This window comes from Corapipo altera, unplaced genomic scaffold, assembly GCF_003945725.1.
Source record: "Corapipo altera isolate COAL_440 unplaced genomic scaffold, ASM394572v1 61411, whole genome shotgun sequence".
NCBI classification, from domain to species: domain Eukaryota; kingdom Metazoa; phylum Chordata; class Aves; order Passeriformes; family Pipridae; genus Corapipo; species Corapipo altera.
Genome location: NW_020884875.1, coordinates 8885381 through 8912650, shown reverse-complemented (window position 1 = coordinate 8912650; position 27270 = coordinate 8885381). Strand labels below are relative to the sequence as shown.

Sequence of the window (27270 nt, the reverse complement as noted above, 5' to 3'; positions counted from 1 at the left end):
AAAAATGCAGTACTTTTTCTGTCAAGAAGTATGTTGTGGTCACTTTTAAATTGTTGTCTTTAATTTTGAATTCAAATTACATTCAGATTATACAGTTCTATTCTGCTTATGTCAACACTTAATACTTATTGTGCTGGATGGATTACGGAACAGTTATAACAAGTATAAATAGTTTTGATTGAAAAGTGCGACTCAAGAAGTTCTTTTAACTGAATGGCCATTTTTTGATTAAAAAATCAACTCTTATTTAATGACGATGATAATTAGAATTATGGAATTACATTAAGTGGAAATTGGGTTTACTTTTAACCATTTAGGAAGCAAGTAGTGTTTCTTGTCTGACTTTGTGTCTTTTCTTATTTTCTGGAGGTCAGGTTGCCAAACTTTATCGTGATTCCAGTCTAGGAAACGTTGTGAATATTATAGTGACGCGTTTGATTGTCCTCACTGAAGATCAGGTAAGAGCTGTTGCACTGAGCTTTATACCTCTGAAGTACAGGTTACGTTATTGTGTAATATAGTGTTCATTCAATTATTGCTTGAAGTGGCTGCCTCTGAGTACAAAACCTATCATGTAATTTTCACTGCTTTAATCAAGATGAAGCAGTTCAAAGGAATATTCCTCGTGTATCATCTCAAAGATATCTTTTTTTACTTCAGGTGAATATTATTACAACTTTGGGGATGTCAGTTTTATTTTTAGATCTGTATTTTTATTTTTTTTTTTGTATTGACATAATGATTATTAAAGTTGGAGCGGAAAGAATGACAGTTCAGTAATACACAGCTGAACTTGGGGTCAGATTTTACAGAGATAAAATTTGGCAAGAAGAATTTATTCCTAGAAACCACTGCTTCTAATTATAGTCCCATTTTAGTTTTCAAAAGGCTTAACAACTGACCTTAGTAATTTGTTTGGAACATTTCTGGTATGCATGTTGTATTGCAGCCAAACTTGGAGATAAACCACCATGCAGACAAGTCCCTCGATAGCTTCTGTAAGTGGCAGAAATCCATTCTCTCCCACCAAAGTGATGGAAACACCATTCCAGAAAATGGGATTGCCCACCATGATAATGCGGTTCTTATTACTAGGTATGGTCATTATAAGTATTGTGTTTATTTTATTTCTGTAGTTTTCTTGTTCTTAGCATATGTATGTGTAGAGGCAAAGTAATATAATTGGTAGGTAACCTTAAAAGGAGGAAAATGAATAGATGGCTTGTCTTAAATGTGTCGGATTATTAAGTATAGATTAAGAATTTGGAAAAGTAAGATCTGCAAATCACTTGCTTCTGCTGTTATTTTCACTTCATAATTGCCAATGCAAAGTATTACGGTAGAAAAGATGGATCCTATTGAACATTTTATACTTTTATAATGGAAAATAATTCATAAGATTGCAGAGAACAAAACAGTTGGGAAAATGTTTTGTTGACCATATAAAATGTGTTTGTAAGAATTTCAAGCCAGTGTAATAGTATTTCTCTGAAAACAGGTTCTTGCAGATTCTGGCAATATGAGACTCTGCTTTGTAGCTGGTTTTATTTATTATGCTTAATTAAGATGAGAACTGACAGTTTAAATAGGTAGCTTCAAAGCCTGCATATGTGCCCATGTGTTTGCATCTGTTTCACTATTACTTTAATGAATTCAACAAAGCCTGCACTGTAATCTTGCAGTCCTGATAAACGTATTCATGTCTGTCCTTTGCAGTTGGGAATAGGCAACTCTATTAGGAGATAAGTTTCACTGTTGTTGTTCAAGGACACTGTTTACTCTTTTCTATTTTGTTTAAGTAGCAGCAGGTGCAGCAGCACGAACTTGGATGAGGATCTTTTTATTATAATTTCTGCTTTCCAGGACAAGTTCTGTACTGCTTTGTATATAATCTGTTTGTGGAGTCATTGCATTCACTGCAGAGAAAACTTAAGTAGTGATTTAAATAAATCGCTAAAATTTGCATAAAAGTAGTAAAAGTTGCCCTTTTTTTTTTTAGGAAGGTGGTGATTTTTGTTGCTTTTTTTTGCTTAAAGAACAAATCTTTATTTTTGAGAGGAAATAAAAGCTAATGAATCACTTGCATGTATTTTTGTATTCATATTTCAAATATAATTCTTATGTGTGGTCTTTAATACTTCATAGTAAAAATCAGAATGGTAAAATGATAGATTCAGATTGCTGCTAGAGTCCAAGAAGTTTAAAAAAATATTTAAGTCCAAGAAAAGTAAGTAGAGTGAAATTAAAAATAAAATACAATTACATCCCAAGGTCTTAATTTTTCCCCAAGGCTTTTGTTTATGCTGAGTTTTTTTGCATACAAGTAATTCCTTTGCTAGGACTGCTCACAGGTGAAATCAAATACACCTTTACAGCTGTGCTACACATCAAGATTTTACTGGTATAATTTAGGTGAGTGAAAAACTGTAATCTGTAGGTGGTATGATTGTGTCAGTTGAAGCCTCTCAATATACGTATGTAGAAGCTGCATTAGCAACACTATATTTTTACTGTTTGGACTGAGTAACCTGACATTTCATTGGTGGTGTTCTGGCTCCGCAAATCACAGTTATTTTCTTTCACTGTTGTGCCTTAGGATGTGTGGTCTGTACTGGCTTCCCTGTTCTGGTACAGTTTTCCCAGTGTGGTTATGAATGGTTCTGTGTTCCAGACAAAAGCTTAAGTCAGTGCTAAGTTACAGGCCTTTATCTGCAAGAGGAGCAAGTTTTCAGAGAACATGAATAATACCTATTGAAAATTATGGTTTTTCGTCAAAAAGCAGTAAATACTAAGGACCTTTTTTTTACTCTTCATTATGAAGGCTTAGTAATTGTATAAGTATGTAGCATGTGTATGATGTCTTTTAAAAAGCATGTAAGAATACTTCTGTAACTTTCCAATTTACTTCTAAGAAGTTTACACTTCTAAGTATATACCTATCTTTTAAATCAACAAAGTGCTTCAATGTTGTGTCTGCAGGCTAGTAATACCTACCTTTATAAAGTTCAGTTATATATGCTTTCAAAATAAAATGCTTGTATTAATTCATTTATCACAAAGTCTACACTAATCACTTTGACTGGATCAATCAGGCTTTTAGTGAAACTGATAGCTATTCCACCTTATACTAATAAAATGAATCAGCTTATCTGAGGAAAAGATACTTCTTTTTTAGATTGGAAGGAGTAAAGACAAATATGTATTAATATGAAGATGTAAATCCATTAATTTTAATATTTCTAAATGGATTACTGAAATGGTGATATACTTCTTTTCATTCTGTTTTGTATCTCTCACTTAAGGAACCACAGTTAAGGCACTGTATGTGAAAGAGAAGGATATAGCTATGGTACTTTAAACTTGTACTGCGCTAGAGAGGTCTTTAATAACCACTTGTACACAAAGGAGCTTGAACCTCTACTACCCAATGTTAAGATACTTTTTAGCCACTCTTAATAGTATTTTGAAAGCAATTTCCTGAATCTGTCCCACTGATGCTGCTCTGCTTTGTATGAAGTAATTACATTTTCATTGAATTTGACACTGGCACCGATTTTTGGTCACTGTGTACTTCTATTTTTATGAAAAGTAGGAAAGCTTCAGTTTAACATTATGAATAGTTTTGTGTTGATTAAACCCAGATATTTCAGTAAGGAGTTGATGTATTTGAAAGTATTACCTAGTCCTAGACAAGTATTTAAAGTTTGGAACTACACCAGTCTGTCTGAAAAGTGGGGCAAAGGTTTTAAGAAAAGGAGTCACTATCTTCAACCATGCAAATGAAGGCAGTACCTCAGCTTTTGTTAGCAATTCCTTCATGTTGCTTTCAAAGGTGGCACGCTCTGATGTGGAAAAACAGTATTAAGGGTGCTGATTCCCTAGGACTGTCTGCCCCTAAACAAGGTGTACGCTAAAACCAGGTAGTCTCACTGTCATGGGGATATCCCAGCTGATCTATTGATAAGTCCCATGGAGATGTTACCATGCCTACTAAGCCACCAGTCTTTGGACAAGAGCCTACCTGTGTTTGGTGTGCCTGGTGTATGGGCTTCTCTGTTGTGGTCCTGCAGCTACCCTGCAGTATGCAGGGTATGTATTTTACTAAGTGGGTAGGGAATTCTGGAAAACTTCTTTGCTAATTAAACATAAGGCAGGTAAGACCTTATATTGTGTAGTGCTCAGTCTTTGAAATTTCACCTACATTTTTTCTGTTGGAGAATATGTTAAAGTCCAATGTTTTATCTTGTAACTATCCAAATTGGGTTCCTGGGGACAAGTGAAAGTAGAATGCTAAGCAGACAGGTTTTATTATGAGGTTGATTAATGGTGTAATGCTGGTAAGACACTGTTGTCTTTTTTTCTTGAAGACTTTAGGTAAATCTAGTGAATCCTTAAATTTATTTCACAGTACAAAATAATAAAAATAGGAGGAAAACTGTTATGATTCTCTAATCTCAAATTCTTGGGGAAAAAAAAGGGTCACACTGTCAGATTTTTCATATTAAGATTGCATGTAAATTTTGAGTCTTGTGCATCCCTCCTCAGTAGAGGTATCTCTTTGCCTTTTTGAAGTTAGTTATTATTTGGTGATTTGTTTTTTTTAACCTTCCTTGGTAGCCTGCTTCCTCTTTTTGTTTCTTCAGAAACTCTAAAAAATAGAGTCTCCATAGATTACAAAACCACTAAACTTCAGAGGTACGGTGTACACTATTACTTTATTTTTACTTTTTTTTTTTAAGAACAGTTAAGCCGGTTTTCCTTCCGTTTCTATAAGTTGCTTCCTTCTCTTAATCTTAAAGATTCTAAAGTAGGAATTGTGGAATTCCTTACCAAGACCTTGGCTAACTATACGTTATGAACAGAACTATTCCTTGTCCTGTGTACCTGCATGGAAAGGTAAGGGTCAGAGGGCTGGATTCTAGGTTACATTTTGTAATAGGGATGGAGAAGATAAAAAAAAATTTAAAATGCCTATTTTTTTTCTTTAACACATTGAATTCTCTAGTACTACATTTCTGTGTAGCTCAAGATGGTTAGTTTGATTTCTCCAGGTACTAAATGGTTGTTTTTCCAAATTATGTGTGATTGACTGCGTTAACTTTGCAGCAATAAAGTATTTTGCGGCTGAGAGGGAAGATCTAGAACTATTATTCTGCCTCCTGGTGTGTTAGTAGATCAAGTAAAAAAGGCATACCAAACAGCCCAAAGAGAGGAAGGTTTCAGGGGAAAGTTGAAGTGTGTATCTGAAGGGACAGAATTTGATCCTAAAGGTACAGTTGTTTTAAACAGAGAAACATTTGAAACCTCACTTACTTAAGGAGACAGTACTTCTCAAAAATTGTTGAATTGTCATCTCTTGGTAGCATCATATACCATGAGTTTGTTTTACATTTTAGAAGAAAAACAAATTCACTATGCTTGACAAAAGCATTAAGATCTCTTTGCAGTTAGAGTGCTTTTATAGGAACATGTATGAGTTCCTTGCAAAAAACTTACTAGAAATAATTTTCAGACTGTAAGCCTGCATCCTTTTGTGTAGATACACTTCATGAAATTAATGACCTAAAATACCTTAAAATATAAAATTCTTTTACTTGGGTTGGAATCTACTTGAATGATGTTTATGAGCAGCTTACTGCTTTAGCAACAGTTTGTTCTACAGCTCCATTGAACTGATTCACTGTGTTGCAGGAATCTTTATTTGCTTGAATAAAGAATCAGAGCCATATGATGATTTTATTAAGTCATATACACCTTGATTTGCAGGTTAGACTGAGAGTAAAAATATTCAGTACCATAGATGTTCCAATTTTTCTATTTCTCAGGGTTTTAAATGGGCTAGTACATGTTAATATTGTAAGACGGTGAATGAGCTCTCTCATAATAGACTCTTACATTCTTTCCAGGTACAACTGTACTTGTAACTCAGTAAGTGAATGTATTGCTAAGTGGTGTGGTATGGCTTGTATTAGCATTAACATCAGTATTAGTGTGCAAAATGTCTTTAGCAACAGTACTGAAGCCCATATGGGAGGCATTAGCATTGTTACACAATTAGTGGATTTTTCAAGTCTTTCAAAGAGAGAATTTTTTTATAGAATTAGTTTATTTTATTGTATATGTGCAAGATTAATTTCACAATTTCAGTCAATTATACTCTCATTCATGTGCCCTTACAGGCAAGATATACTCACTTTCATTTGTCTGTGAGGTATGCATCCAATGTGCAGGCTAGTGCTGCCAGTTTTTCTGAGAGGATGGAGGTATATTTAAGATACATATAAGGTATATATGGTTACAGTTCTAAACTGTAAATTTTGTGATTTGTAATCTAAGAACTGCAATGTTTCTGGCATTGCAGTAGATACTTGAGAGGGGCAAAAAGTTTCTAGTTTCATATTGCATATCTGTGTAGAGCTGACCACAATTATGCCTTTCATTTTTTTAATAACATTAGGAGATTTTAGGCAGCCAGGGATGATTTGGTATTTGCATTGTCCGTATAGCAGTTGTAAAAGGGAATCTGTGTAATGGACATTGTTGCCCTTTTGTGTGTCAGTTGCCTATAGTTCGTAGTATACTTTTATTTTGTAATAAGTAAGATTTCCCCATCAGGTTCTGTACTAGTTAAGGCATTTGGTAGTGAGGTGGGGCCATCCATCCAGGACTTTGCACATTCCTTTCTTCCTGCAGGTCCAAAATTGTTATGCTCGTTTTCTGAGGCACTTTTTCACTTTTTTCTGGGCTTCTTAACTTGTTGCAAAGATTCCTCCTTTATACAAGTCACTCTCATGTTGGTCAGAGAGCACAATTTCCTAGTCTTGTCCAATAAATCTGTACATCCAAAGCATTTCTATTCCCATGAAGCCTTGTCTCCAATCCTCATCCTGTGACTTCTTCCTCTGTTGGGGAGAAGAACTCCTATTTTAAGAAATAATTCTGTGTCTAATTTTTGTGCAAAAATTGTAACAGTATTCCGTGACTTTGTTTCCTGGTGACCATATCGGTAAGATTACTTCTCTGAGGGAGAGGTTTGAAAAGCTGAGATGCATACATTGCCCTTAGTGTCTGTCTCTGCAGATATTTAAAATGCAAGGAGCCTGCTTTCCGAATAAGAGCATTAAGTTATTTGTTTTCAGGGAATTGAAGGGATATATGAGAGAAAAAAATGTATCTGCATATTCAAAATTATGTATTTGGGGGGAAAAAAGCAAACAAAATTGAAATGTTCTAGGACTCTGCTCTGCACATTTAGGAGAGTAAGGCATTTTATTTTGTTTGTACGGTGCTTCACAAAGTAGGAATATTTCTACCAGGTTTCTACACATGATATTATGTTCCTTATAGTCCTTGTTAGAGGCGTGCTACTGACCACTTGAATTAGTATGTTGCTAGATATGGCACCAGTGTCCCAGTTCTTATATTCTCACTCTTGTGTCAAAAACATTTTGAGGGTCTTTGCTATCTTAAGGCGTATTCTTCGGAATGGCTACCCCAAGACTGACAAAAAAGGAGTTGTGACTGTGACATACAGTGTAACAACTGTGAGCCTTTACAGCAGTGCATGGTCAGTGTGTAGATTATTCGCTTTAGATACAAGATTGCAAGCCCTACATCCTGCCCCCTGTAGGGGGAGGGAAACATACTCAGAGGTTTCAGTGGGTAATTATCCATATCCTGTATGTCTTTTGAGAGGTAAAAGGCTGTAGACTGTGAAATGATGTTAGAAAGTCAAGTTAGATGCCACAGGCAATAGAGAAGAATCTGAAGTAATTGAGAATAAATAAAATCTGTTGGCATATTTTGTAATTCTCCTCTCTGTGAAGTTATAAACTGTTTGAGTGGGTTTTTTTATTTCTCTTCCCCGCATTAACAGAATAAGGCCTGAAATGTTGTTCAGGTGTCTACTCCTGGCTGAGATTTCTTTTGTTTTGTTTTGTTTTTTGAGGGGGTAGATTAGGGTAAGTTATATCTTTAAAATTTATTCCTAGATTTTGTAGCTGAAAGGACCGAAGTAGGCTCTGTGGAATTTGAGGGAACTCAAGTGGAATAATAAAGTAGCTAGAATGTGGATCTGAAAAACTGCTTATTGCATGGCAAATATCAACCAGCACGTTATTTGCAGCTAATTAACAAGCACAACATGTGAGTGGAATGTTTTCTAATCAATAAAAAGGCTGTTATTTTTAATTTCTGATGCCATTAGTTGACTCTTAGTATACAGTTGGTTAGTTACAAGACGTGTATTCTGATTTAGTGTATAAAATTTGAGTCTGTGAGGGACGAAGGATGGAAAAGGTATAAGGTATACCCAGAGTTTGCCTAATCCATTCCAGATGGACAAAATGTGTTCAAAATGTGCTTTATTTAATATTGAATCCAGAAGAGTGACCAATGTCATGAAGTAAAGCTCAGACTTTCATGTTCTGAGTGCAGACTTGAAGTGTGAAAGCTCTTTTTTTTTTTTGGGGGGAGATTGATTGAAATACTTGATGCTAAATAAAAAGACAAGTAATATTCTCCTATCTCAACTGAAGACAGAAATTTTCAGTGTAGTCCCACAGACATATCTTAAGATGTGCTCTTTGAGCGGAACTGATTACATACCTGATGATTTTCTGAATTGGAAAACTTGAGAATATCTACCAGCACACAGCATTGGCAATGCAACTCATTAGTGCCCTCCGTTAAAGTCCTTCTCTAAATGAGGCAATGAAACTTTTAGTAATTAAAAATGCACTGGGATAAATCCATAAAATGCCAAACTACATATACTGTTGATAGTAATGAAATGTTAGTGCCTTTATTTTACAAAAAAACTTTTCCTTTTACATGCTAAACTTACTAGAGAAGAAAAAAATCAGTGAAAAATACTTTTATATGATCTATTTTTTCCCTTTTTTTTTTCCAGGCATTCACCTTCTGAGTTGCACAAAGGGTCATAAAACTATTCAAATTATAGTTTTTCCAGGAAATGTTTGGTGGTAATATTTCGGGATATCTGTTAGAACACTCAGTTGCTGCTTGGCCAGATATCTGAGGAAGGGCTTTCTAGCAGTTAGAAATGTCGTCTTTTGCCTTCTTTTTTCTATTAAGAACATATACTTGTTTAAAAATCTCTCATTTTTAATTTTTCTTAGTAGTCTGAGTAGAATTCTTGCATTCTTTCGTGTTTTTCCCTGCTCTTGTTTAAGTACAATATTGGGGCTGTTATTACTTTCATAACCTACAATGACTGATAGAATAATACATAGGCTAGTGAGCAGCTTTTGTTCCTCATTTTTAACAATCCAGAAAAGCATATTAGACCAGTTTTTTCCCTGGATTTTCACCAATTTTGATATTTGTCTGTGATCTATTACATGAATTCTGTCTCTCACCACACATGAATATATACTACCTTTTCATGTTTTCTTCTCATTTTAAACATCAGTCTGGACTATTTAGCTCAACTTTACAGCTACATTTTATTAGATTGGCTGAGTATGAGTACATAGGAGCATGAAGGGCATGATTATTTATGCTCTGAGGTCAATTGCAGCAGGCCCATTATTTCAGTAGGATCTGGATAAGATTTCAATTTGAGTTCATGGCTAGTTCATTTTAATTATGCAAATAGTCATGGAAAACCTAAACTGAGCACTGTCTGTTCAGTGCTACTTAATAACTTTTTGAAATATGTTGCAGCTTTAAGATGTGGAATAATGAAGTAAGATGCATGAATGTCTTAACCTTTTTTAAGTAAGGATGGTATTTTCTCTGAAGTTGTACCCATTTCAGAATTGAATTCGTGGCTTTTAGAAACATTGATTATGTGTAGAGATGGATCATTTGCTAACTAATTTTTAAGTGTATTCAGTGTGTTAAATCTACTTTCCAAAGTGATTAACACTGCTTACAGGTTATTATTTTTTTTGATGAGGGTTTTTTTTTCGCTTGATTGCTCTGTTAGTGAATTTACGGCAAAGAAGTGACACTTGAAAGGAAGTGTCTGAAAATTTTCCAGTCAAAGAGCAGATGTGAATAGGCAGGAGAAGAGGATATTGCAGAATCATCCCAAGTAAAGAAATAAATTGTTGTTTATGTCTGCAGTTGTAACTGTTCAGTTTCACTTTCATAATGTATAATGAAATGTAACTTAAAAGGCTATTAAAATTCTGACAGAACTGGATGACGGAAGTAAAATAAAAATTTGAAGTTAAAATTCCATACTTGAATGTTTTGTAATTGCCATAGTGGCCTGATCACTTGTACAAGGCTAATTGATACTGACATTGATTTTGAAATCAGATCTGCTAAACAGCATTAAACTCAAATGAAATCAAACTCTTTTGTTTTCAGCTCAAATACAAGTATTTTAATGAATAAGAAATTTGATGGAGAAAATAAGAAACCACATGTATTTATATGTGGTATATTCTGGATTCAGTTACTGCCTGTGTTGCATTCCTAGTTACTTTCTTGACTGAGACTTCTACTTTTCTAATGATACTGGTTTTACAGTCATTACTATATGAAGTGTAAGACATATGTTTTACAATCTTTATTATATGAAGTAAACACTGGTAAATAAGTTTTCTGCAATACAAACACTGAGATAATATTGAGAACTAACTGAAATTCTGGTGAAATTATGTATTTTGTCACAGCCTGTGCTTAGAGTAGTGGTCTGGCAAACTGTAAATATGAAATTGTAAACACATTTAGTGAGTAGCAAGTCTTGTGTAGATTTGTTCTTTCATACTCTGTATTCCAGTTCCTCTCCAGAAGGAAATGGGAGACCTGGTTGCCTGGGACATGGAGAAGGCTGAGGTACTCAGTGAGTTTTTTTCCACTGTCTTTACCGGCAAGTACTTCATCTACTTTGCCTAAGTTGCAGATGGCAAAGGCGGGTACTAGGAGAATATGTGATCACCAGCTGTAGAAGAAGATCAGGTTCAAGACCTGAAGGTGCATAAGTCCATGGGACCTGGTGACATGTATCCAATGGTCCTGAGGGAACTGGTGGAGAAAGCAGCTAAACCACTATTTATCACATTTGAGAAGTCGTGACAGTCTGGTGAAGTTCTCAGTGACTGGAAAAGGGGAAACACAACCCCCATTTTTAAAAAGGGTGAAGGGAAAGATTTAGAGAACTAGAGGCCAGTCAGTCTCATCTCTGGGCCCAGCAAAATCATGGAGAAAGTGCTTCTGGAAACTATGCTAAGGCACATGGAAAATAAAGAGGTCATTGATGACAGCCAGTATGACTTCATGAAGGGCAAATCATGCCTGACCTGTATGGTGGCCTTGTATGACGGGGTTATAATTTTGATAGATAAGGAAAGAGCAACTCACGTAATTTATTGGATTTGTGCAAAGCATTTGGTACTGTCCTACATGACATCCTTGTCTCTAAATTGGGGAGACATGGATTTGATGGATGGACCAGCTGGTGGATAAGGAATTGACCAGTTAGTTGCACTCAAAGAATTGCAGTCAACAGTTAATCGTCCAGGGGGAGAGCAGGGACAAGTGGCATTCCTCAGGGGTTGGTATTGGGACTGAGGCTGTTTAATATCTCTGTCAGGGAAATGGACTGTGAGATTGAATGTACCCTCAGCACATTTTCTTGAAATACCAAGCTGTATGGCGCTGGAGGGAAAGGATGCCATCCAGTGGGACCTTGATAGACTTGAGAGGTGGGCCTCTGGGAACCTCATGAAGTTCAACAAGACCAAGTGCAAGGTCCTGCACCTGGGTCAGGGCAATTCCAAACCTGGATACAGGCTGATTTTCCTCTATTCTGGGCCCCTCAGTTCAGGAAAGATGTTGAGGTGCTGGAGCAGGTGCAGAGAAGGGCAACAAGGCTGGTGAAGGGACTTGAACACAAGTCCTATGAGGAGAGGCTGAGGGAGCTGGGGTTGTTTAGCCTTGAGAAGAGAAGGCTCAGGGGAGACCTCATCACTTTCTACAACTACCTGAGAGGAGGTTGTAGCCAGGTGGGTGTTGGTCTCTTCTCCCAGGCAATCAGCAGCAGGACAAGAGGGCATGGCCTTAAGCTGTGCCAGGGGAGGTTTAGGTTAGATATTAGAAAGGAATTCTTTACAGAGAGGGTAATCAGCCATTGGAATGGGCTGCCCAGGGAAGTGGTGGATTCTCCGTCCCTGGAGGTTTTTAAGATGAGGCTGGACGTGGCACTTAGTGCCATGGTCTAGCAACTGTGGTGGTAGTGGATCAAGGGTTGGGCTTGATGATCTCAGAGGTCCTTTCCAACCCATCTGATTCTATGATTCTATGATTCTATTTCTTCTCTTTTTGGGACCAGATTATCTTTGTAGGTCTTTTCAAACTGAAATATTTTATTCTCAATTGTTTATTGAAGGTTTCAGTTGAAATAATTTATTCAGGCAAGCACTGAATGTACCAAGTGTTTTAACGTGGAAGGATGTAGTGGTGAACTTGCATCCTTTCAGAGAGAGAAGAGGTATTTCTTTCCAGTATGTATTTACCTGCCTTAAGATTAAGATTTCCTTTAGTACCACAGTATGAAATCATGGATTTTTGTTGGTAGCACAGTGCAGTGAAATACATTGCATTCTAGTTGCGGCAAAATCATTATTTGTTACGTGGCGGTTTTATTTTGGTAAATTAGATATGTCTTTTTATGTGTAATGGAGAAATTACAATTGTTCTGACCATCAGAACAATCAGAAACATATTAAAACATTTAGCTGTTAAGTATTAGACACATTATACAGTGCAGCTGCTTTGGCTGTAAAAGAAGATTTTAATCTTCCTCTGCCGCATCCAAAAGGCTTTTCTGCCATGAGAATAATTTATAATTATAATACATAATTTTATCATCCTGTGACCTCTATACATTTAACTTCTCTTTAAGTGGTTCTGTTCAGTGAGTTATCTGGAAGAGTATTTACAATGGCTACAGTCCTATATTTTGATCTATAAATCAAACTCTAATGCTTATGCCAAGTGCCTTAAATATTAACTTGGCTGTGCACACTTTTTTATATATATATATACACACACACACACATATACGTGCATATATATATATATATATATATATATATACATACACACACATATATATATAAACTAACCCTGCATGAGTATATCGTATTGAAGGGTTTAGGCTATATAGAGGGCACTGTACCTTCTTTTTGCTTACAGGTGATAACAACTAGATTTAGTGTATGGGAGGGAGGGGAAGGAAGACATGAACATTTTGTGTGTGTGCATGCATGGGGAACAACACCGAAAACCTCTTTTTCCTTCCGTACTTTAAAGCCAACAAACCCCTGCAGATTCCTCAGCCTGGATCACTCTTGAAACAAAACGTAGTGCTTAAGACTTCTTTTACAATGTCATAATGTTACTTTTAAAATTATTTTTCCCAACTTTGCATGCTTTTTTTCCCCTACCATGCTCATGTTGTGACTTGAGTTCGTGTTATATGATTTTTGTAGAACGAGGAAGGAAAATAAGAATGTTAGTCGTATTTTCTTTAAGCCTGTAAATTTATTTCTGCTACTTCAGTGATGTTATTTATAGCTGTGCTTTCTTCTGGTTGAGGTCACTATTACTGATCTACTTGTATCTTGCCAATAATGTATGCCATAAGCTTTTCCGTCATCCTTGAGATTCAGATGCATCCTTTACTCACTTGCTGCTTGTTAAAGAGAGTCTTCTTCCATTCAAATCTTGAATCACTTTTTCCCCGAGTATCTGGTGTAGCTGTGTGGAAGTATTTTCTGTGAGGTAGTCTGGAGCAGTGTTTTGTGGGACTGGTGATACAGTTGTGTTTTAGTGTCCTGTTACTAAAATCACCTCATCTGTAGAAATAGAATTGCTCTATTGTTAAACAGCTTTTTGGAATCAAAGACCCATAGCACTGTAAAATAAATGTGTACTTGGGAATTTTTTTTAAGTCTAGAGACAGTAGATATGTAATAAAAACAAACAAGACTGAAGGGTTCATCAAGGCCCTTTTGACTAAGAGTTTAGTTCCTGTGCTACTCTGTAGTCTTGTGGAAGATTTGGCAGTGAGAAATCATGCTCAACTGTGAAGGATTTTTCTAATTTAAAATTCTTTTAATCTCCATAGGGTACTTCATTAAGGAATTTCAACTTCTCTGTTTGTAGACCATAGTCTTCAGCTTGGAAGTACTGGTGTCCTTGATTGCACATAGTTAGAAACTTGTAGTCTGTAAAGTGTGTTCAGAGGCTCAGAGGGAAAACTTTTTTATACTTAATATGACAATGTACAGTCCTCATTGTAAGTCCTCCTTCATGTAAGTAAATGAATTTTGTATTTTACACAGTGGTAAATATATTTGATGTTTGTAAATGGCAAGGATATGTTGGAATTTATCAGTGTGTGTTTTCAGAGACAAGACACGTCGATAATCAGTTTGAGATAACCTATATCTCCAGATTATCTTTTAGCATTGCTTTTTCAGTGTGTGTAGTTTCTTCTAGCTCACAATAAAATACTTTATTTCTGGAATTAGCATTTCCATTGTATCAAATATGGTGATTTTTGTAGGTAAACTACTTTGTAAGATGTTAGATTAAAAACTGGTTACAAATTAAAAGAGTATAATAAAAAAGATTTTGTGTCTGATAACACAGTATCAAAGGTACGATTATACATTATGTGGCAGTTTAATGTTTTTGGGAGAAGGGGATTATAAATACATAACAGAGCAAAGCGCATGACTATCTCATATAAATAAGGCAATGTCATACATTACCCCTTGTCCTATCACAACAAGCCCTTGTAAAAAAACCCTCTCCACCTTTCTTCTTTCAGAGGGCCAAACCTCTCTTCTCTTACCCTGCTAGCTATTTTCTTTTAACATCTCTTACGTAATTGGTATAAAGAGTTTTTCTTGTTTGTAACTAAACTTATTAAAAAAAAACCAAACTTCTTCACTGCTACTTGCCCTTATAGCTGAAAGATCTGAAAGAGCAGTAGTTTAGTCAAAATTACCAAATGGATAGCAGTATGCTAAGGAAGGCCTTGCCTTAATTTCTAGAGCCTGTTTTACCATGTGTACTGTGGTAGCTTTGCTTAAGAATATTTCCATACCTGACACGGACCACAAGACGAGGATAGCAAAGTGCTTCCCACTTAAGTGAAGTTCAGGTTTGTAACCACCTGAGGAATCTGAATATACATAAGTCTATGGGACCCAGATGAGAAGCATCCTGGAGTCCTGAGGAAGCTGACCAGTCATGCCAATTGGATGAAGAACCTCCTGGGTGGAAAAAGATCCCACCTGACCAACGTAGTGGCCTTCTGTAAGGGAGTGACTACATCAGTGGATAAGGGAAGAGCTACAGCTGTTATTCACCTGGACTTCTGTAAAGCCTTTGACACAGTCCTGTACCATATCCTTCTCTCTTAATTGGAGAGTGATGGATTTGATGGGTGTACTGTTATGTGGATTAGGAATTGGTTGGATGGTTGCATCTAGAGGGTAGTGGTCAAGGGCTCATTGACAAGTGATGTCCCTCAGGAGTCCGTATTGGGATCAGTGTTATTTAATGTCTTCAACAAGGACACAGAGGAATTGAGTGCACCCTTAGCAAGTTTGCAAGTGACACTAAGCTGACTGGTGTGGTTGACACTCCTGAAGGATGGGATGCCATCCAGAGGGACCTGCACGAGCCTGAGAAGTGGACCCATTTGAACATCAGGAGGTCCAACAAAGCCAACTGTGAAGTGCTGCACCTGAGTCAGGGCAACTCTGGTATCAACACAGGCTGGCAAATGAAGGGACTGAGAGCAGCTGTTGAGAAGGACTTCTGGGTGGATGAAAAGCTGGACATGACCTGTCAGTGTGCACTTCCAATGCAGAAAGCCAAACCTCCCCTGTGATGAAAGGCTGAGAGAGGTTGTTCATCCTGGTGAAGAGAACTGGTCAATGAGTCTATATTGCATCCTCTAGTATCTAAAAGAAAGGCCTGTAGGCCTCTAGGGAGCTGTAGAGGAACTTTTACAAGAGCTTGTAGTGACAGGACAGAGGGGAATAATTTTAAACTGAAAGAGTAGATTTAAATTCGATACACAGAAGAAATTCTTTATTATGTGGTGAGCTCCCAGAACAGATTGCCCAGAGAAGTTGAAGGTACTCCATCCATGGAGGTGTTCAAGGCCAGTTTACACTCTGAGAAAATTGATGTAGTGGTGGGCGTCCCTGCCCATGGTGGCAGAGTTGGAACTAGATGGTCATTGAAGTCCCTTCCAACCCATACAATTCTATATGGTCTTTGACCCAGGGATCGGTGTTCACTGTGAACACTGGATGATTGCTTGGGATGCATGTGGCTCTGAGTAGAGATACACAGTTGCTAGTGCCCTGGGTCCTAGGAATAGTCTCCAGAAACAGTTATAATCCCCTATAGCAAAGATTGACAACACTATGAGAACGAAGCTGGTATCTACTGTGCTTCAGAACTTATACTGATGTGCCGTGCTTTGCCATACTTCTTTCAGCTTCCTAAATTCTTACAGCCTTGATTTTGAGAATGAGGGGAAAATGGTGTGTGTGAATGTTTGTGTGAAGCAGGGAAATTATGTGATGTCAGGACAGAGCAGAAGTCCATAATCATATTAGTAGTATTATTTTTATGCAAATGTGCATTTGGATAATGTACCTTGAAAAATTTGATCTGTTGGTAAGTAATTTATTCAATCCCCCAAAATCTCTTACTGTTTTCCAAATGCCCTTTTGCTCTGAGTATGTCACAGCATATATTGTTGTTGGGAATGATGTCAGTTTTATATGCTGAAATCAAGCTTGAGAAATTCTTGTTTTTTAGTAGTATAGACTCATTGAACACTATATGAGACATAATTTTATAGTTGCTTTCAAATCAAAATCTTGATGATCTCCTACTCCATGGATCTATTTTTTCCAAATAGTTACCAAGTAATTTCCTGTTACATGTGATGAGGTTAAATCCCAGACTACCAGCTCATGACTGCTTCATATTTCCAACTACAGCTTTTTGGACAAAACTGTAGAAACAGACTCAGATATTTCTGAAGTTTTGCTTTCCACAGATCAATTTTTTTAATTTTTTTTTTTCATAGCCATCACAAAACTGCAGTTGATTATACTTGAGTAGATTATCACATTTGTGTATTTGAATGTGTTTTCCCACTAAAATAATAAAACACAAGCAAGGCTGAGCTATTTGAAAACTGTAGTGAGGGAGCTGAAAGACTTGAAATGGAACACTATGTAAGTACTATAATAGCCTTCATACAGCTTTGAAGTTTTGCAGGGATCTCAGTAAGACAGTTTGCTGTTGTTTTACTGTGCTATATTTCAGAATAAATTTTAAACAAAATTTAAGATATACCCATGCCTTTTAGACAGACATCGACAGTGCAGTTTTTGCTCCATTTTTAGTACTTTTCACTGACAAGATTTCAGGTGTGTATTGTACATTTAGCAATATATAAAGGGCACAGCAGAAATTGGTTCACAAACATCCAGAACTAATCACTTGTGTTCTACAATTTAAGTTAAAAATTTTGCAATCTGTAGATAAATAATGTTCTCCTGTATTTGACAAAGAGTAAGACACAGAACACACTTAGGGGTTACATACTTTCCTTTGACCATTGCACACATTTCTAGAAGTAGTTAATGTTGCTGCAAAAATATGCTTTCATATGTTGCAGGTTGATTATCAACAAGTTTGTTAACCCAAGAGTCAAATAAATCAAGAGTATCTTCTGTAACTGGTTCTTTATGTCTTTACTTTTTAATATTTTGTCCTCCAACATAGTTATACCCAACACCAGAATCTTATCAGACGGAAAAAAAAAAGGTATAATTTGATGTTTCATTTGAGCATCTTCATGTTTCTGTGTCCAACTATGAGGGATTTTAAAGAGGCAGAATATTCACAAAGTGACATCCTCCCTTTGGAAACTAGAGCTTTTAAATTACTTGGAAATAGAGGCATCAGAAATATTCAGGAATATTTTAGGTCTAAGTATTAATTCAGCTAAAACACTGGCCCACTCTTGTAGGAAGATAGAATTGCCATCATATAAATTGCAGTAACATTTCAAACTAAAAGGCTTTACATTTTCAGTAGGGGATAGAAAGCTCTTAAATATTGGCTAAAGATTTCTTTTCTTTTTCATGATAAAAATATGATTTGCTGGTTTTATTATAATTAAGTTATGGACTTAGTAGATGGCACTCTTCCCTCTGAGTCACCAAGGTGTCTACAAGGTGTCTGTATTCAAGGTTCTCTTTTTTAGATACAGTATGGAATTTATCCTGACTCCCTCTGCTTATTAGAACACAAGTATCAGTTGCCATATTCTGGCATAATTTCTGCTTAACTATTACATTCTTGCTTGTCTCAATCTTTGCTGCTGCTACTGGATAATATTTGTTTCTATGTACTGGTGTGTGTGTTAGTATTAAAATTGTGGTAATACCCCATCATACATACATTCTTCCACCCTTCACTCATCACCTTGTACATAACAGGGCGAGACTGCCAAATCTTCACTCGCCTAAGTCAGTCATACGAGTTCAATAGAGCTATTTTCACCCCAAGGTTAAAATTCCCTGTGTAAAACTTAGGAACCAGTTATCTTTCAGTAAATTTTATGTGAGTCTTTGAGGCATGCAGTTATATTGATCCTCTGTGCTTGTAGTGGAGGATCTTTTGCTATGGGTTTTTACCTGCTAAAAGGTCTGATTCTGCTGCTACAGACATAAATGTAAATAACAAGTAAACAATTTAAATATAAAATGCAGTCTTTAAATACATGCTTTTCACATCTATGGTATTGAAATTTTACTGCCAGTGTGCTTGGGTCATATGAAGTTACAATCTTATATATTTGACTGTTGGTACCTTTGTCCATGCCATGCCGCAGATGTCAGTGTTCTGAACCCACAGCAACAAGGAAAACTGGGTTTCACTATCTCTTCATTATCCTCTCTACTTATGCCAAAGACACTGAACTTTTATATCATCTACAGACTTATACACCATGGGCTTTTTCTTTTAGCCTTTTATGTAGCAGATTAGGGTAATCCCGATTTTCCTGGTTTTGTGTAGCATTTCTTTTTCTTTTTTTCTTCTTTCTTTTTTCTTTTTTAGAGGACATAAAGTAGGAAAGACCATCATAAGCTTTATATGCTATTCATTCAAGAGCTTCCTCAAAGCAGAAAAGATGCTATATGCTTATGTATTTATGCTTTGAAGGCATCTTCTGCTATTCCTCATGGATTTAGTTTTACTCTTTAGGAATTAGAGTTTTTCTTTCTCTTTGAGATCTGGTAAAATGAAAAGATAAATCCTCTTCAGCCTCACAAACAGAATGTTATTTGCAACTGAGGTGTGTTTCTGTGATGTTTTGTTACTGATAACTGTCATATATCCTTAGCCAGCAACCTAGAGCTGGTTTAGTAAAAGCCATCAGTTATCGGTGCCCTTAGGGCTGGTAATTTGTTATATGGTGAAAAGCACTGAATCAAATTTCTTTCTGTGGTGACTTTTGAAAGCACAATAATTATTTCATGTCCTTTGCTGTTTTAATGCTCTTTTAATGCACTACCAGTCACAACTTCTGTTTTTCTCCAGCCTGGATGTCAGAAAGACCTATCTTTCTGATTAGATTACATTTTTAGATTAGATTACTAGATTTTTATATTTCTAGATTATAAATTTCTAGATTCCTGCCTGCCCACCTCCACGTTCCCCACCAAAACAGTCTTCACATGACTTAAAATAATTAATAGTTAACTACTTGCTCTTTTGCCCAAGCCTTAACTTGTGCAGATTATCCTGAAAATATGCCCACGTTTTAGGTCCATGATAATTTTGAATGAGTACCTACACAAGTATTTAGAGTGTTAGACTGCACTCTGAGTCTTTGTCTGTGTTGTATGCAGCTTGATGGGAAGATGCACTTGTGTCCTAGGTGCTGCAGAAAAAGGATGTTTCTACATGTGTGCACTTTACCAGTATACTTTTAATGAGCAATCATTGTGATTTTTATAATTTATTTTTATAAATAAATATATTTATATATTTATAATTTATATTTATAATTTTATAAAATAGTTAATATTCAAGACATATCTCTGTTTATATCACTATTGTAATTAATGTTTCTCCAAGTAGAAGAATAGATATGTACACATGACAAAAGTTAAGTGACTGACTTTTTTTAGCAATCAAACTGCATGAACGTATTAATGACCTTGGATAGCTGAGTTTTATATCAGTTTTAGAGGGATGACTGGAAACACTTGCTTTGGCACTACAGGTGCTGAAGCTGGTCTGTGGATAAATGGTGAAACTTTTTTCCCCTTTAAAAGCAAGTTATCATTACTTCTTAGGAATAACTGTTTCAATAAAAAATACTTAAAAATCCAGAAATTAAGAAAACCTGAAATGTTGCATTGATTCAAGTCAAATGTTTATTTAATTTTTTTCTGAAAAAGGAATCAAAAATCAAGAAGTGATTTACAAAACACTAAGATAATTTCTGATCTGTTGTTTTTTTTAAAAAAAATCTAAATATTGGTAGTAAGATTTTTCTGTTTTGCAGTTAAATGTAATTTTGGTAGTCCAGAATTTACGTAACTCTACTAGTTACTCACTCAAGAATGGTAAAACCTAGGAACTTTAAGTAATGGCTTTAGATTCAGTATAACGCTAACTAGAGTGTCAAATCATGATCTTCATCTATGGAGAAGGAAGAATATTTAGATTATGTAACTAAAATACTTTTTCATGTGTTTAGATTCTTTCCAAAGTTGAGATGTAGTTCTTAAATGACTTACAGTTTTATGTTTTGATTTTTTTAGGAGCATGTTGACCTACATGATGTTTGTGGGAGGACTCCTACATCTATATAGATGTCAGATATAGACATCTGACATGTCAGAAAAATATAAGAGTATGAGTAATAGTTTTGACATATAAGCAACTTACTAGGAAGTACCAGCAAGATAATACAAGTTAGCTTAGCCCTGTTTTGTCACACATGAAGCTGACTCTTTCATTGTCAATAAGTTCACAGTTGTGCAGTTATGATCTTGAAGAAGATACCTTAATGTCAGAACAAGAAGGATAGAAACTACCAAAATTCATTATTTCTTTTCTATACGGCCACTTATAAATCTTTATTTTAAGTTAGCTTTGTACTAAGTTGCTGAAGGAATGATACTTCATGACTGTCTAATACAGCTGTTTGAGTTGAATTTATGATACTATATTAGGGCATCAGGTGTAAATTATTGAAGTTAGTATTTTAGTTATTTCTGAACATTTTGTTCAGGTTGTGTTCTGTAAACTTTGGAACTTGTATTTTTTAGAGTTGATAACATTCAGCTTCAAATGAATGTGATTTTTTTTAGACCTTTTAAAATGGCTCTTTGGATAGCACTGAGGTTGCATTTGGATTGCCTTCACACTGCTTCAGCCAGACCCATGTAAATCTCTCATTTATTACACTCAGCAGCTTGAAAAAGGGAGTGCTAAGTGATTGGATAAATAGGCAGGAAGAGGTACAGGCAGTTCCTTAGCTTGCACATTAATTTAGCTGTAATGAAAGGTATTTGCTTATATTGTTATTTTAGGACAGTTAGTCCTGTTTAAAAATTGCAAGGTCACAAGTAATGCTGACAAATGTTCATTGTCCAGATTCTTGCAGAAGAAATTACTACCCTGTGAGCTCTTTCAACAACCTGCTGAATCAGAGCGAAATGCATTATGCAATTATGAACAGTGTGTTTGGAATCACTACAGAACAGGAAATTGTACTCCAAACTCTAGCAAAACCAAGGAATTTTTTCAGATATCTGAAATGCAATCTGTTAGGCCATGGAAGTGTTTATGGGTCTTTGACCAACATTGGTTCTGAAGCTATTCCATTTTAGTCATATTTTGGCTAAGATTGTTAATTATTTAGTGGTTAAAAAAGCAAGCATAAAACAATAGCAATAGTAGGAGATGCAATTGATCAGGAGAATTGTGATGTTTTGCAGTTCTATTTTGGTTATGTCTTGAGTCAATTAAACAGATTGTTTGTCAGTTCAAAAAACTTTGTTCCTGTATGTGACCCTTCTTGAAAATGGCATTCTAAATTCTGTGGTGCTATGCTAGAGGTAGTAACTGCACTGAAACACCTGGCACTTCTTTATAGTCTTTGCACTGCTGAATTTGCCATCTTTTTCTGCATTACTGGAAGGAAGCTCTTCTTCTGTGCATTCTCTTAAGTAGCTCTAGAACTTTAAAAGATTTATACATCTTAATTTTTTTTTTTTAAATTTTTAAATAATAGAAGTAAATATTTAATTCAGACTTTTTGCTTTAGGCCTTTCAGGTTAGAATCATAGAATCATAGAATTGTTAATGTTGAAAGAGACCTTTTAAGATCATAATGTCCAACTGTCAACCCCACTCCATCGCCATGTTCAGCATTAAACTATGTCCTCCAGTGCCGTACCTACATGTTTTTTGAACACTTCCAGAATGGTGATTCCACCACTTTCCTGGGCAGTCTGTTTCAATGCTTTACAACCCATTCTGTGAAAAACCTTTTTCTAATATCTAATCCAAACCTCCCGTAGCGGAGCATGAGGCCATTTCCTCTCATCCTGTCACTCGTTACGTGGGAAAAGTGTCTGACACCCACCTAGCTACAACATCCTTTCAGGTACTTGTAGAGAGCAGTAACCTCTACCCTGAGCCTCCTTTTTCCAGGTCTCTCAGCCACTCCTCACAGGACTTGTGCTCCAGACCCTTCACCAGCTCCATTGCACTTCTCTGGACATGCTCCAGCACCTCAATATCCTTCTTTTAGTGAGTAAACAAAAACTAAACAGAGGACTTGAGGTGTGGCCTCACCAGTGCCAAGTACAAGAGGACAATCACTGCCCTGGTCCTGCTGGCCACAGTATTTTTGTTCCAAGCCAGGATACCCTTGGCCGTCTTGGTCACCTGGGCACTGCTGGCTTGTGTTCAGTCACTGTTGACCAGCACCCCCATGTCCTTTTCCACTGGGCAGCTTCCCAGCTACTCTTCCCCCAGCCTGTAGTGCTGCCTGGGTTGTTGTGACCTAAGTGCAGAACTTGGAATTTTGCCATGTTGAACCTCATACAATTGGCCTCAGCCCATGGATCCAGCCTGTCCAGATCCCTTTGCACAGCCTCCCTACCCTCCAGCAGATCGACACTCCCACCCAACTTAGTGTTGTCTGTGAACTTGCTGATGATGCATTTGCTCCCCTTATCCGGATCATCAATAAAGATATTAAACATGACTGGCACCAACACTGAGCCCTGAGGAACACCACTTGTGTTTTTCCAGGTTCTTTCAACCAAAAGTGGGAATTTGATTAAAGTATTTACATTTGTATATGACTTGTATTTATTGAATAAAGCCATGCTTAACAATAATAGAAACACTAAAGTAACTAAAACTGAACAAATTAGAACCAGACTATTTTGTACAACAGAAATTACAGTTAATACATTTAAAAAAAAAAAAAAAGGTAAAATGCTGGTATTTCTTGCATGTTATCCAACCTCTTTCCAAGCATCCTTACTTTATTAAGCTTTTATATTGACCCTTCCTTTTCTGTATAATTTGAGTAGAAGTTTAGTGTTTCAATTCAATAACTTTACATAGGTTGAAGTAATAATTAAAAAAGTAATAATTTTGTGATCTTAAAACAATGACATTCTCCCTGTTTTTCAGCCACAATTAAGAGAAGTATTTTAGTGAATGTTGATTTTTCCTGTTTGAAGTTTTATGACATTTACTTGCAATTATTTATAATGGTTTAACTACATTAATTGCCAAAACTTCCTGAGCCAAAAAGAAATAAGGCATACTTATTTTTCTTCCAGCTTGAACTTCCTGGATTTCTTAGAGTGAGTGTTTTAGGTTGTTGTGTTGGCATCACAGAAGAGAATGTGCTTTACAGAACAATGTCAGGCACTTAAAGTTTAACAGTCAACTAATTGGGGAATGAAATTCAAGAGTTTTCATGTGTAGTTGTTACTAAGATGTAAGAACTGTTCGAACTCCGGGCAGGGGTGGGGGGAAGAGACTTTCCCTCCGTTTTCTATATTGGTGGAAAATTTAGTCTACGGTAACTGTCTCTAATGACGCTTCCATTTTGAGCACGTAATTTACTTTCCAATGAGTATTCTGGAGAGTTGTATTAAAATGTAATTTATTCCTCCATGATTATTCATTAAACCATTTGAAGATTTTTAGATAACACCTACTTAGAAGCTATGGGCTGTAGCTTGAGACCTCCGGAGGTCTTCAGTCCGATATTATCCCCTAAGCAGGGGGAATCAAACCAAGTTGCACAAGGCTTTATCCAGTTAAATCTTGTAAAACCTGTTTGGGCAAACCACTTTACTGCTTGACTGCTCTCATGGGGACAAAGGTTGTCTTTATAACCAGTCAAAATTTCTGCTCAGCATTTAAAATTCTGTAAAACCTGAGGGAATAATTATTTTAATAGTCCCATGCTAATACATGTTATGTGATGAAAAATAAAATGTAAGTTCAAATCAGTTTTAATATGAAGAAGTATTTTGTCAGTTAAAAAAAAATGAAATTTTTCTTTCACAACATTTATAGAGGTAACCAAACTAGTTTTGGAATTATAACTGTGTTTTCAGAAAAGAAAAAAGTGGGTAAATGCTTTGTGGGCTTAATAAATATAATTAAGAGGAATTTGTTTACCCACTTCAAGATAGGTTAGTTTACAAGACTAGTTTACAAAGTTAAGACTTGAATAATGTGTGGAGGTTTAAACTTAAGGAATCAATGAGAAATTGCTTTTGACAATCAGGTAGTTTTAATGTGGAATTAATAGCTTAGTTTGAAGAATTCATACGTGGAAAAAGGAGTCTTGTTTGCAAGACAGATCACTGTTACTGCAGCCCATTTTCTTTCCTAGCTAGTACTGAGTCTTCAGTGATTTTTTTTTTTTTGACAGAAGTAATAAAATAAATTGCACCAGTTCCACTCCTAATGTTCTTTGAGGTATGGGGAAGTATGTGTTCCTGCAGACAGTCTGGATAGATACAGTTGCCTAATCCTAACTTGTATAAAGTAAGAGTAATGTAGTTTATGAAGAGCCACTGCTGTAAAATAAGCTAGTGTTCTCATGGTATTCAGCCATTTGTTCACAACAGTTAGTTGCTGTTGTCATTAAAATGATTTGTAAAAATTAAACTAGACAGAAAATTATAATGTATGCCACTCAGACTTACTTGTCTTGAATAGAGCAAGTATTTCTTCCTGGTTATTACTGCATGGAGAAGAAGATGAAACAAAGATTTATGTGCAGTTCTGAATTGTGTGCATGGGTTCTACTTTTTGGTAGAGACTTCAAAGATCCATGTAAGGTGCATCTATTCCATTTGCCAGCACATTTAAAATACCAGAAAACCAAAATAAGTTCCTTTTGGTCTTAACGTGACAGGTTGATGTGCTCTTACAAACTCAGACTAAATCTCAGAAATGTTTTTCCTCTAGTAGATTTAATCTGTGTACTTCTTTTAAACTAATCCTTTTTGTTAGAATTCTCAGTCATTGCTTCTGCCACCGTTTCATTCTGTCACTCTATGCATTTCTTTTCCTTTTAGTTCATAAGTATTCTACTAAGTTTGTTAGCTTCAAAACTTGTTAGCTGTAGAACACAGCAGCAGCCTGTTTGATGGAATTTATGCATGTCATCTAGAGAACTACCGCAGATATCCAGCACTCAATTGATGTTGTATTGCTTCCTAAGCATTGGCACTCAAATTATTTGTTGACGTTTCTTGAACAGGAGAAATCCTTTATTGTAACTTATTGTAACACATGCTTATAGAAGAAAGCACTAAACTTGTAAAATATATTGCTTTGGGTTTCCTGTTAAAACAAAAAACTCTTTTTATTCTCGTCAGGGTTAAAAATCATTTGGATGGAGTTACTGTTTTCATTTTTGATCTTAAAAATAAGTCAGAAAATAAATTTTCTTCCATTGACTGAAGAAGGTTTTAATTACTGCATTAAACTGCTGAAGTTTAGCTCTTTGTGTAAATACAACTTTGTGATCATCCAAATGCTTTGTGATTCTTTAATTTGGCCCAAGCACAGGGTTTACTGTTCTCATCATCTTCAAGAAAAATATGTTTTAATAGTACATGCTTAGGAGTTTCAATCTTTTTCTCAGAAGTTTTGTAGAAGTATCAACCAGAAGTAGCATTAAAAAATCACAGCTTTTTTTCTGTTCTGGTTCTATTATAGGATAATACTGTTTTTCGGAGAAGATTTAGGCTGCATGCTAAATATACATTGTTAATCCAGCAAATGAAATATTAATGATTATTGGGAGAAGAATAAAGAACCTTATTATGCCATTGAGTAAACTGGGCATGGCACGCCTAAGTCTTGAATAGTTTGTATCATTCTGGCCTTATCTCAAAAGGTTTTAGGAGAATTGGAAAAGAGAAGCAAAGATAACCAAAAACTTGGACAAGAATAACTGGGACTTTCTTTACAAGGGTTGACTAAGTTGAGAACTCTCTTGCTTGGGGACATCAACTTTTGGAAGAGTCAAATTAGGGACAATACTACAGTGATTTAAACAGTTACAAGATTGTATGGGGGCTATAGGTAAGGAACAATCATTCATTGCATCTTTCAGTACAAGAACTAGAGGCTGCCCAGTAAACTTAGAGAAGACTCAAAACAAGAAGAAGGGAGGCAGCCCTTTTTTATGCAACATTTACCTAATGTTGAAAATCCTTGGCAAGTAATTTTATGGAAGCTGTATATATGTGTAGGTTGAAAGGTTGGCTAGGCAAGTTCACAGAAAAATAATCCATTGAAAGTACTAAATACCCAGAAGCACATCTGTCTCAAAAAATCTGAGCCAAAAATAGTTGAAATTGAGAGAGTACTGGGATAGCTGCCATTTTATGCTTTCTGTGGTGTTATTCTTCCTTGGGCATTCTCTTGGATCGTGAATGCAGGATAGTGGAGTCTTTGGTCTGGCCCATATTGCGATTCTTATGTTTTTACTTTTTTACTAGGTGTGGTCTGTCATCCTAATGAACTTCTACTCTTTACAGCGTACCTCAAGTACTGATGCTTTTATGCCATATACAGTGTGAACAAGAGTAAATAAAGTAGACATTTTATGTATAAAGATGTGCGTGATTTTCTCAGAGTTTGTAAATTAATTGTTTACAATAT

General features: G+C 35.9%; 1 protein-coding gene across 6 annotated transcripts in view; it reads left to right on the top strand.

Moving 5' to 3' along the window:
• Positions 1-27270, top strand: part of ADAMTS6 (ADAM metallopeptidase with thrombospondin type 1 motif 6) — a 148057-nt gene that overhangs the window by 20641 nt on the left and 100146 nt on the right. For all 6 annotated transcript variants that reach the window (XM_027635080.1, XM_027635076.1, XM_027635077.1 and 3 more), the window contains 2 exons: positions 375-458; positions 950-1095. In XM_027635080.1, coding sequence (XP_027490881.1) covers positions 375-458; positions 950-1095 — 230 coding nt within the window. The remainder of the gene's footprint in view (positions 1-374; positions 459-949; positions 1096-27270) is intronic.